Source organism: Podarcis muralis, chromosome 6 (genome assembly GCF_964188315.1).
Source record: "Podarcis muralis chromosome 6, rPodMur119.hap1.1, whole genome shotgun sequence".
NCBI lineage: Eukaryota > Metazoa > Chordata > Lepidosauria > Squamata > Lacertidae > Podarcis > Podarcis muralis.
This window is the reverse complement of record NC_135660.1, coordinates 35,985,039-35,996,951: the sequence shown is the minus strand read 5'-3', so window position 1 is coordinate 35,996,951 and position 11,913 is coordinate 35,985,039. Positions and strand designations below refer to the sequence as shown.

The 11,913-nt window shown below is 43.4% G+C and overlaps 2 protein-coding genes across 5 annotated transcripts; one reads left to right on the top strand and one right to left on the bottom strand.

The window, feature by feature from the left end:
- Nucleotides 1-528: 528 nt before the first annotated feature.
- FBXO45 (F-box protein 45) lies at nt 529-6,895 on the bottom strand. Of its 2 annotated transcripts, XR_003706880.2 has the most exons (4): nt 6,450-6,895; nt 5,172-5,528; nt 3,059-3,674; nt 529-1,873 (listed from the first exon to the last, which is right to left on the bottom strand). XR_003706880.2 is itself a non-coding variant. In XM_028730939.2 (3 exons), the coding sequence occupies exons 1-3, from the start codon at nt 6,756-6,758 to the stop codon at nt 3,489-3,491; spliced, it is 852 nt and encodes a 283-aa protein (XP_028586772.2). In that variant the 5' UTR covers nt 6,759-6,895; the 3' UTR covers nt 529-3,488. The 2 variants fall into 2 exon arrangements, 1 of the variants encoding a protein (XP_028586772.2); XM_028730939.2 differs by having other exon boundaries at nt 529-3,674.
- A 35-nt stretch (nt 6,896-6,930) lies between these two features.
- WDR53 (WD repeat domain 53) lies at nt 6,931-11,709 on the top strand. Of its 3 annotated transcripts, none has more exons than XM_028730937.2 (3): nt 6,931-7,056; nt 8,814-9,304; nt 10,925-11,709. In XM_028730937.2, exons 2-3 carry the CDS (start codon nt 8,825-8,827, stop codon nt 11,498-11,500), a joined length of 1,056 nt encoding a protein of 351 aa, XP_028586770.2. In that variant the 5' UTR covers nt 6,931-7,056; nt 8,814-8,824; the 3' UTR covers nt 11,501-11,709. The 3 variants fall into 3 exon arrangements, with proteins under 3 accessions (XP_028586770.2, XP_028586768.2, XP_028586766.2); XM_028730935.2 differs by having other exon boundaries at nt 7,030-7,164; XM_028730933.2 differs by lacking the exon at nt 6,931-7,056 and adding an exon at nt 7,216-7,330.
- Nucleotides 11,710-11,913: the final 204 nt, after the last annotated feature.

Sequence of the window (11,913 nt, the reverse complement as noted above, 5' to 3'; positions counted from 1 at the left end):
ATAAAAAATCAATGCAGGTGATGTATGTGTTATACTTATTAGGGAGCTGCAGTTTACTGGTGCATTCTACTGAGTGTGTTCTCTTGGGGAGACGGACAGGATTTGTATCTGTATAGTTTTGTGAAATAGCCCTGCCCAAGTCAGCTGTCTTCAGTTTCTGCTCCACCCCAGAATTTGAGGGCTGAGATCCAGTTAAACACTCCTCACAGACCTTGAACAAACTCCCAGACAGCCTGTCTCTGCAAAAATGCTGAGACATCGTACCTGTGTGAAATGTGTATTTTGCTACAAGGCTTCTACGAAAACAAAACAGGAAAACTAGCACTACCATTTCCATCAGGGAGAGTTTACACATACAGTAGTCCAGCTTATCAAAGGGGTCTACATATTTATCTCCAGGGAAAGTTCACAATTTGACATTAGTCAATCACATAAATATTGTAAAAAAAGTATGTATTCCAGTCAAACAGAAAATCACCCAGTACTAATAGGACTCAATTATAACACACAATAATTCAGAGTAGTATATTTCTGTTTTAACAATTTATTTCAGTTGTTTGTACAGCTTGGAATTGGTCTTCAGGTAATAAGTTATAAGAGGTTTATATACATATTTGTCCCCTGTGCCCCAAGGAATTTTTGACCACTTGGCACAAGCAGAATGCTATGCCACATGTAAGGGTAAAGCGAGCAAGGCATCCTGTATAAATGGAAGTAAAACCTAGCAAAAATTTCCCTGACACAGTTCTTAGGACCAGCTCTCTCTACTCAAAAGTCCATAAATAAGTGCAGAGGGTAATCCATCCGAGACTGCACAGGGAGACTATATTACTCTAACGAAAGCTTCTTTCCTTTTAGTTTAGCTCATGCCATAGAATCTTGTAGTGATATATTTTATAGCATAGTATACAGTCAACGTTTTCTGGAAGTGATACATCTTTCCAAAATCATTCATTTCTTCATAGTACCAGTGTTGAAATGATTCACTTGCTTAATTTTAGAAAGAGACCAGGAATGAACTTGTTAAGCGGCATACTACACATAGAACAAATATTTTAAAAACATTTATTCACACATGCAGACCTCAAATGCAGTTCTGCGGAATCTGAACATGGAAGGAAAGTGAAGTGAAGATCTAGGAAAGCCTGAACAGCTGAGAACATGCAACATAGACTCCTCCAGTACAGTCACTGCCCTCTTTTTTGAATCCACATTTTATCCCTCACACTTTCAGCAGCCTCATAAAAGAGCCTCTTTCTGCCTAGTGTGATGCTATTCACTACAGTCCTGTGCCACCACCCAAAGAATACTAGCACTCCCAAACCAATAATCAACCATAACTTCCTTCTGCAACTTCTACAAGGGAGCAGAGGGGTTTGGAAACAATAGTAAAACAAGATGCATTAGTATGTCAAGGTAACATGATGGCTAAGCCTACAGCAAGAAGGCTAGGTTGCTGGGAAGGTCATAGCATGACCAATTTTTAAGTATTGAGGACCGATGGCACTACCAAAGATACTGGATTGCCACTTTAAACCTTGCACGCAGCAAGAATGTACTCTTCAGCCTATTAAAAAAAATAAAAACGTAGTGTTTAGCAGCTTTCCCTGGCTTTAACAAAAATAAGAATGCCTAAGGGAATTGTTCTCTTTTGCACATCTAAGGAACTATATGCCTGCGAGACAGCATAATTCTGATTATGATGTAAAGAATGTAAACAATACCTCATTTCCTCCCAAAGGCCACAATCCTACACATACTTACCCAGGAGTACATCCCACTGAACATAGTGGGGCTTGCTTCTGAGAAGAAGAAAAAATGCCCAGGACTGCACTGAAAGTGTTTTCTCACTCTACACCAAATAAATAGATGTCTAAGGCAGAACAAAATAGCACTTTAGTACCAAGAACCAGCCTGTGGACTTAGACGATTAAGACATACAAGCTGCAGTGGCGTAGCGTGGGGGGTGCAGGGGGGGGGGCCGGCCGCACCGGGTGCAACATCTGGGGGTTAGGGTTAGGGGGCGCAAATCCACGGGTTAGGGGGTGCAAATTACTTGCCTTGCCCCGGGTGCTGACAACCCACGCTACGCCACTGACAAGCTGTGCAGGATATGGATGCCAAAGAATGGGGAAATGCAGTTGCTCCATCATCTGAAGGTGCTTTCTTTATGCACAACAAATTAGCTTTGTAAAACGTTTCTCAGCAATTAATATAACCAAAGGACAGACTCCATAATTGTGTCAGAAATTTGATTCCTGTTTGAAGTTCAATTTATTTATGCTAAAGATTGAAATATGTTAAAATATTTTTTTATGCAATTTTAACATAGTATGTATTTAGGTAGTACTTTGGAAACCTATTTTTCAAAATATTTAGTTAACTATGCAATACTTGCAATCTAATATCTATACTGGGAAGAGAGCAATACGTTTGGCAATAGACCAAAATGAAGGGTTGGGGTACTGCAGACCATAATGGGAACAACCCACCAAGCATGGCCACCCCACAACCACAATACAATTCTGATTAAAATGGGTAAAGAGCAGCAGTATTTGGTGGACGGCTCATAGTTTGCAAGATTAATTTTAAGCCTTTCTTTAGAAGGTGGATTGAAAGACATATGGTCATTTGCAACAGACACTCACATTTTAAGTAAAACAAAAACACTCACATTAGAAACTGACTTTATCCTTCCACCTGCACAGAATTTTCAGCTATCAAATCTAAAGCATTTTACAATAAACATTCATAGTTTCTTTTGTCACGTGAGATGTTGTACAACAAAAGAAGTGCACTTGTATGTATGCCGTTCAACTGGACAGACACCAACACCTGATATGTAGGGGGAGGGAGGTTTCCAATTAACAAAATTACATCCCAGGGAAAGCAACAGCAACCCTTTGTTTTGTTCTGGTTTTTAAAGTGTTCTGTACAAACTGTCTTTAAAACACGTTTTAACATAACTGCACAATGTTTTGCTCTGGAGAAGTGCAATACATTGTACTCCTCATTACACTAAAAATACATTAAATAAAATCCAACCAATTTCAGTTACCTTTGGTAAAACACACTGGATCAAAGGCAGGAAGGAAACAAATAATTTTAAAAATGAAGTCTTTTTCACAGAACACACTGCTTACAGGTCTCAGTCAACTTTCCTCAACCACTTCTATACAGGAGTCCCTTAAGTACGGTATGTACACGATTCCATTCTGCCACCTTTGCGGTGAAATCTTATGCAACATGCATGTGGTTAGCTGCCCATTCAACCAACTGCAACCCCCTGAGAATTTTTCTGGTCCGGCAGAAAAAGGAAAGGTAAAACTCTCTTCCGTACAGCTGGCCTTTTGGATCGCAAATTTTGGTTTTCCTTGATGTTTCTTGGATACGCATCCACACACTTCACTCATGCTTCCCTATTAACCCACATGCAAGTTTCTCCATATTGTCAACTTGATGTTCACGTCCCAGTTAAAAACAAAATGTCATCCATCTAAAGGTTTTCCCAGATAAACTAACGTCACTTCAGTGTTTCCATAGACAGCAGACACTGCTGGATACAGACATGTCTTTGGCAGTCCTCGGAATGCAACTCCTAGAAACTCATAGCCTCGCTCAAAAGCCAAAGTCTTGTCTTCCATGTCCAGGATGACACGAATTCTCTCACCTATCTGTAAACAAAAATAAGACTGATTGAAGAAAGGGGATAATGAAAAAGACAAGACAAAGTGAAGGTAAACAGATGCTGAGACAAAATAACATGGGGGGATTAATTAAAACAATTAACATGCAGAAAAGCCCTTTGAAGACATTTTCTGCTGATCAGTGGTAAAGCTAAGATTCAGACATGGGGCTTTGAACAACTACACTGGTTAAACAGATATTCTTCATTTTGATGCATGCCTTGCTGAATTCAACTAGGCTAATTCCCAAGCTAGTGAGGTTAGGGAGGAAGCCTTACCAGGGAGTAAGCCCCACTGAACAGATTGGGACCTATTTCCAAGTAAATGTAAACAGAATTGTGCCTAAAATAGAATGTGTCAGAGTTTACTATACAAAATTCTGGAATGTATAGCTCAGGGTGGTTCAACATGTGGCCCATGAGACCTTTTTTGGTGGCCCTTGCCCTCAGACCTGTTACTACTCTTTAGCGACTCTTCTGCCTTTCCTGTCCTGAAGAGCAAGAGCTGGTTGGTTGCTTCTCCCCTCAACAGCAAATGAGCACGTGAGAGTATATGTGGTGGGGAGGGATGCTTGAAAACCCACCAATAAGGAGAAAGGGAGCTGGGCGCCAAATTTCCAGATGTTTGAGGTTGCACCTTTTGATTGGTGGACCGGCATGGCAACATGGAGAGGGATGTGGCTTGGTGCCAGCAAAGGAACAACAATAGTGATGGCAGAGAGAGACAGAACAGAGCCGCCAGGCCAGAGGGAGGCCGCAACACAGCCCAGGCTCAGCAGAGGCATGGTGTGCAGCCAGCCAGCAGGAGGGAAGTGGTGGGGCCTCTCCGCCCAGGACTCTGTGAGACTGGTGGGCTGCCCCTTGCCATGGAAGCTTTGCTGCTGCCCTATTTGACAGATGGGGAGGGGGTGACTGCCTGCCAAGGACTGCAAGGGGTCTGGCTACATTACTCTTTGGGGTCCCCTTCCAACTCTACAGATCCTTCCCCCCTCAGTCAACAACCGGCCTGAAGAGGCTGTGTGGGGGCGGGAAGCAGGATAGATGGTGGTGGCTGTGGTGACTGGCTGGCAGGTGAGGAGAATGAGGCAGCTGTTGCCTGCACTGCCACCCCACCTTATGCTGTCTTCTCCTCCATGGGCTGCATTTATTTAATGGCTTCACAAGAGTCTCAAATCATTTTCACTAGAAGTCGTCTAAAATTATTTTATTTTGATTTCTATTCAACCTTTTTATCCTGACAGGGACTCAATCTATCAATTGTGTATTTAATTATATATATTCAATTAAATATATTAATTGCTTACATTAAATATATTAACTATATTGTGTACTCTTTAATTTACAAAATGGAAATTTAATTCAGTGTGTGGCCCACGGGTTCTGTGTCAAAGTGGTCTTGAGGCGCACTTGGTCTAAGTGGTTGGACTGCTCTGGCATAGCTCTTCACAGATCCAACAGTCTTGTATACATTCCAGGTTTCACTCACTTGATATTTGGGGGCATTGTTGCACTGGGGGAAGCTGCCATTGACCTCTCCATTATGTAACAAGTTATTGTCCACCAAATTCCAGCCCCAGCTCTGGTCATCACTGCCCAGGAGTGCCACGTAGCCCTGACACTGCATGGGAGCTCGTTTTGTAGCAATCCCAATTACTGCCACTGTGCCAAGAGGGCCTTCCCACCAGACTTCCCAAGCATGACGGCCTTCACTGAAACCAATCTTGGTCCTTGCTCCATCTGTACTCTGTGCAATGGGATTCCGATGCAAGGTAAATCCATTCTTCTTAATGTAGACATTCCTAGAACAATCATTGGTGCTGAAAGCATGCTGAAAGGCGCGTACCTGGAACAGAAGGTATTTTTTGAAAAAGCAATGCTGGAGATAAGATTACTAAACTAGGCAAGGCTATTAAGACAGCAACAACAACAACAACTCTACACACCTATTCTTAATAAGGTATGATAAACCCAAATAGATGTATAATTAACCCATCTGTAAAAGAATGCCACCCAGAGTAAGAACACGCTGTGATTTCACAACCTCAGTCACCACCTGCCCAGCTGGGCTAGAACTGGCTACCTGGCTCAACATAGAAAAACAGGCCTGCCAAGGTCTTTTGGAAACAGAGCAAGCAGGAGAAAAGCATCGTTTAAACACCAGCTATTCCAGGCATGCTGGAGGAAGGCATCAACCCCCCCAGGGGGGTCCTCAATCCAGTTCCCAAGATGGTGCCCTATTGAGCACTATACCTTTCTGCAGTTCCTACCATGCAAAGCATCTGGGCCATAGGCAGCGGCTGCAAGGAGGAACCACATCTAAACAACATGTACTCAATGAGTGTTTCCGCCAACACTGGTATGCATATATACATTTGCAATTGGGGAGGGGGGATGACAACAGATGCTGGTTGCATTTTACTGGAGCTAGGAAACAGCCCAGAATCGGTGCCAGAGTTCTGTCTTGGAACAAAGTAATCAGCAGCCAGTGCTTTTGAGCATGTGCGTTAGTGCCTCTCTTTCCCTCTCTCTCACAACACGGAACAATTTCCTCTCCTCCCCGCACATCTGGGTTTAAGAAGAAAGAGGTCCGGCTCACAAAACACAGGAGACGAGACGCCCGGCACCTCCAGTATCTTATCTCGTGCAAGGGATGTAGGGGCAGAGAAAGGTACCCAGATTATATATACTGTATATATTCCCTCCTGGGTTCCCTCGCGCGCGCAAAAAAGGAGGGTCGCTCCCTCCCGTGCGGGGCCATCCTGACCTTGCCCTTGTAGGTGGGCACGTTGCAGAGGATGTCGGTGCGCAGCGCCTCCTCCGCCAGGCTGCGAGCGGCCAGGCTCCGCCACACCTCGCTGTTCTCGTCGCCGTGCAGGACGCGGCACCACAGCTTGCACACCAGCGCGCAGCTCCGCAGCTCCCGCAGCTCCAGGTAGGAGAAGACGAACTCGAGCACCCGCCCGGGAAGCCGCCAGCCCCCCGCATTAGCAGCCGTAGCGGCGGCGGCAGCAGCAGCAACAGCCACCGAGCTCGGCGTTCCGCCGCCGCCTCCGCCGCCGGCAGCCGCCGCCATAGCCTCCGGTCCCACCGACTCCTCGCGTCCCGCGCGCACGCCTCGCCAACCGACCGCCCCGGCCCAGGCAAAGGCGGTGCGAGGCCGCGAGCCCACCAAGCAGCCAACCGGCCAATCCGGCTCACGCCGTCAGCGAGGGCAGGGAGGGAGGCGGCGCAGCCGACGCTCGACGTCCTTCCCACCAGCTGCCGGCAAGTGCGGGCGGAAGTGAAAGCTTTAGCTTGGGCCTGAGGAGGCGTCGGAGAAAGTGCTGTCTTTCCCCCCTCCACTGCCTCTTCGGTTCGCGGTTGGAGGAGCGGTGAGACGAATCCAGGTTTTCTGCCGCGGGTCTCTCCGACTGCGGAGCTTTTATTCGCTTTTTGTTACTACTATTGTGGCGGCGGTGGTTGAGAGCTAGGCCCTGAAGGTGAGCCGACCATGTTGGGTGAGGGCAGAGCTGTCAAGGGGGCTTCTCTAAATCCATGCGCGAAGACCTCACCTGTTAATGTAAAGGGGGGGGGGGATAATAATAGGGTGACGTAATTTCTCTTCGCCGGAAGAGGACACTGTCGCATGGAGAGACGGCGGGACGGGTAAGCCTCTGAGGCAATTCGGTTATTTTTTGGCCTCCTCGATATTAAAATACAGCAGTAGGGTGGCTTGGCTTGAGGCTGTCACCCTACTGCGTATTTACTTGGCAATAAGTCTTACTGAAGTGGTGTACACGGGATTAGGGCTGGATTGTAGGCGTGTTTCTGACTGGTTTGGTCCTCATAGCTATGAAGAATGCTCACCCATCTCCCTGTTTTCACGGCTTTTCTTTTCCTTCCCCCACCCTTCGCCGAATGTTTCTCTAGTCCGGAGTATTGTTTGAACGCGCTTTGCCCGTCTTTCCTTGTCAGTACTGGTCTGGGCTAATCAAATGCCAACCACTTCTCTGCCTCCACTTGACACCCTTGTGATGATTAATGCTCGTCTGTCAATCCGTATAGAACGTCCCTAAGCATATGTATGAAGAAGTAATAATAATAATAATAATAATAATAATAATAATAATAATAATAATAATAATTATTATTTATTATTTATACCCCGTCCATCTGGCAGGGTTTCCCCAGCCATTCTGGACGGCTCCCAACAGAATATTAAACAGAATAAAACGTCAAACATTAAAAACTTCCCTAAACAGGGCTGCCTTCAGATGTCTTCTAAAAGTCAGTTGTTTATTTCCTTGACATCTGATGGGAGGGCGTTCCACAGGGTGGGCGCCACTACTGAGAAGGCCCTCTGCTTGGTTCCCTGTAATCTCACTTCTCGCAGTGAGGGAACTGCCAGAAGGCCATTGGTACTGGAGCTTAGTGTCCGGGCTGAACGATGGGGGTGGAGACACTCCTTCAGGTATACTGGGTCATCTCCAGGGAGTTAAATACATACTAAGGAATACCATTTATTTTCAAAGACTTTCTTTCAAAGAACAGACATACTGAGCTTTGTTTTCCAAAATGTCATGCTAGGAACTTACTGTCAGTGATTTACTTTTCCTCGATCCTATTTTGCCATTCAGATTTCTGATTGCAGTTCTCTGTTAGTGCTATATGACCATAAGGTATATAGGCATATTCATCATGGGTACATTAGTAAACTAGACAAACTGTTGTGGGCACCGCTTATGCTTGGTTGTGGTGCCCATATCACAGTGTATTCTGTTGACTACTGCAAAATGATCCTTTCATTCCCTTATGTCAGTAGGAAAAGGGGATCCTGTGGTGCCAGGGAAGGCATCTGTGATTTCATGTGCACTAGCAGGTGCCATGTTGACAAGCTTTGCTATAAACCAATTAATTGAGGAGAACAGAGGTGTATATTGCATGCCTAAACACATGGCCTCTCATTTAAACAAAATCAGACTGATACTTAAAGTTGTTTTGGTTCCAGGATTATAAATTATGGTTTCAAAGGTGGCATTAAAACATACATTCTGTCCATGCAATGAAGTGATGCATCCTGTGACTTTTGAGGAATCAGCTATACCAGAAACAACTTCTATCTTGCTAATCATGTGTTTGTGTTTTTCAGACTCTCCTACTATGGCAGAGAAGTGGGCCAATGGACACTCTTCTTCAATATTATGTTTGAACGTGAACAAAGATGGTCTGTTGGCTTCAGGAGCAGAAGGAGGGGAGCTAACCATCTGGAGTGAGGAAGGGACTCCATTAGAGCACACACTTCTCCAGAAATCTGATGATGTCACCAGTGTTGTGTTTTCTCCCACCTGCTCCAAAAGACTATATGCTTCTCATGGAGAGACTGTTAGCATTTTGGATACTAGGTGTCTCAAAGAGCCAGTTGAACATTTCCATGTAAATGATGAAGAGATCAATTGTCTTTCAGTAAATGAAACAGATAGTTTATTAGGTGCTGCAGATGATTCTGGAGTAATAAAGATAATTGATCTGGAAAGCAAGAAGTTAAGCCGCTGCCTTAGACGACACTCAAATATTTGTGCATCAGTTGTGTTTCGTCCTCAAAGACCTCAAAGCCTTCTTTCATGTGGTCTGGATATGAAGGTGATCAGCATAAAATGAAAGCTTCCTGTAGGGCACACACCAGCAATGATCTTTGATACATGTTTCTTTCCTCTCCTGCTATATGTTAATTTGGCTATGAGCCTCCTGTGGCATTAGATGAAGTAATCCTCCTATATATGCATTGATCAGGAATTAAGATAGTCCCTTGTGAAAGACAGTATGAGTGCCAGCCAAGGTAAAACAAGCAGGCAAGATAAAAAGGAATCATTCTTGAAATGTTGGCTTCCAGTGAATGGCTAAATCAAATGCTGAAGTAGTTTAAGGGAGGGGACAAATTAAGTAATAAAGAATACAACTGAGGGTGAGCAAAGTGCCCTTATGCCACTGAGTATAGACCAAATCCCAAATTATTGGGTTTTTATGCTATGTTGAGCCCTGGCATTTCTCTTTATAGAGATATCCAGGTTCATCATCTTAAATTTCTGCTGTGTGAGAAATTCTTAAAGTTCGTGTGGTGATTAAACTTATTGATTATGCATGTAGGGAAGTAAAAATGCAACAATATTATGGCTATACAGGCTCAAATCGGATATTGTGTTTCCAATCTCCAAACAGTGACCTAGAGATTGGGAATATGTTGCAGCCTGTCATGGTCCCTACTTCCCTATTATGCATAGATTCCCCTCTTTTTTGTGGTATTCATTATATTCAGAGTCAGCAAACTAAGATTAGCACTCGCAGGGCATCTCCAAAACATGGTTTGAAGCAGGTTGGCACACAGTGTTTGGAGGCACATCTGGTAGTGCTAACCTGTATTTTGTTAGATTCTGATATTGTTTTAAACCATAGTTATCACAAGAAAGAAGGTGAGAAAATTGCAGTTGAAGAAACGTGAGCCTGTGGCATATTCCCTATCTTTAAATTAATGACCTGAAATGTGATGGTTGATGAACCAGGGAGTCCTGCATCACACAAGCAATTTAGGATGCAATTTTAACTATGTCTACTCAGAAATAAGTTCTGTGGAATTCAAAGGGACTTACAGATAAGTGAGATAAGGATTGCAGTCTAGTTTGGTTTTTGCACAAGCCGATTCTAAAATAAAAGCAGTATTAAACTATTTAAAATGAATAATGGTATACATCTTTCAGTTCTTAGTTTCTATAATGAGGCTTCTGATTTAAGAAAGAAATAATTTTTGCTCAGTTTTTGGTTACTGGTCATTGTAATTAATACAACATAGAGGTCTGGGTGTTGTCACAGGAATGCTGATGAAGTTTTCACAGCTTAGATAATGCAACATTTTGAGAACCTCTGTTTCTTTGGCACAAGGTAATTTTTTCAGCTTGGTAGATGGATATAATAAACAAATGTAGTAAAAGTACTCTTAAGAAATCTTTTGTGTAATTTGTTTAAAGCTTCTCAAAGCTTAACAGTGAAACATGCTACTATATAAATGATAGTAAACTGTTTTTTCCACTCGATTTATAGATGCAGGGAAGCATCACTTGGTGACAGCTACCTCAATTTATGACTCTGGGAATAGAACAACATAAAGGAAACTTAAAATTGTGTGCAAATAGGAACATGAACTCATTTAGTGTGTGTGCTAGTATATGCCCTATACAAAGAAATAATTCTGATTTGTTCTATTTGAAGGTTATGATGTGGAACTTGCAGAAAGCTCGCCCTCTGTGGATTGTGGACTTGCAAGAGGAGGAAGTCAATGAACATTCGGCTGGTCAGCTTTTTAACCCTCCATTGGCCCATTCCTTGTCTGTTTCTGCTTGTGGCAATGTTTTTGGCTGTGGAGCTGAAGATGGTAAAATCAGAATCTTTAGGGTAACAGGTACCAAGTTTGAGCAGGAGGCAGCATTTAAGGGCCACTCCTTAGCAGTGTCACAGATTTTCTTTCTACCAGAAGCCTACCGGTTCATTACAGGAGGAAATGATGGCAGAGTGTCGTTGTGGGATGTCAGCAATGAACTAGGAAAACAGAAGAGTCCAGTCAAATCCATCCACAGGAGGAGAACTAGGATGCCCAACACCACCAAGAAACTTGACAAAATAAATGCAGAGTGTTCAAATGAGCATGTGCCAATTTTACCAAAACTAACGATTGAACATGGAGAGAAGGTGAACTGGATTTCATGTGCAGAGATTAAAGGCTCTAGAAGAATACTGGTTGCTGATCAGAGTACCAGTATATCAGTCTATCCTATTGCTGAAGCTTAGACGTGCCTTGGCCTAACCGTTTGTCTGATACACCACCTTTATTACCCCTAATGTCTTTTAAACCAACTGCAGCTTTTCTGTATATTGCTAAAAATATTTATTTTAGCAGTGGATAAAGTTTAATTCATTGTATCAGTAATGGGATATCTTATGATAAACCAGGTATTAACTTGCTGATGAGTTTGAAATAAAATTCAGTTGTGAATGTGTGTATGTGTGAATAACTTTTTGACAGAAGGAAAAAATTGCATATTGGTACATGCTATTGTAAATTCCAATGCCATCAGAAGACTTTCAAAAGATCCCTTCATGCACACTTAAGCCAGCTGAACTACATCTACCCAGTATTTGGATTTGAGCTTTAATGTATAATTTATCCATGAGTATGCCTGAATTTCTCTGTGGTGGATCCT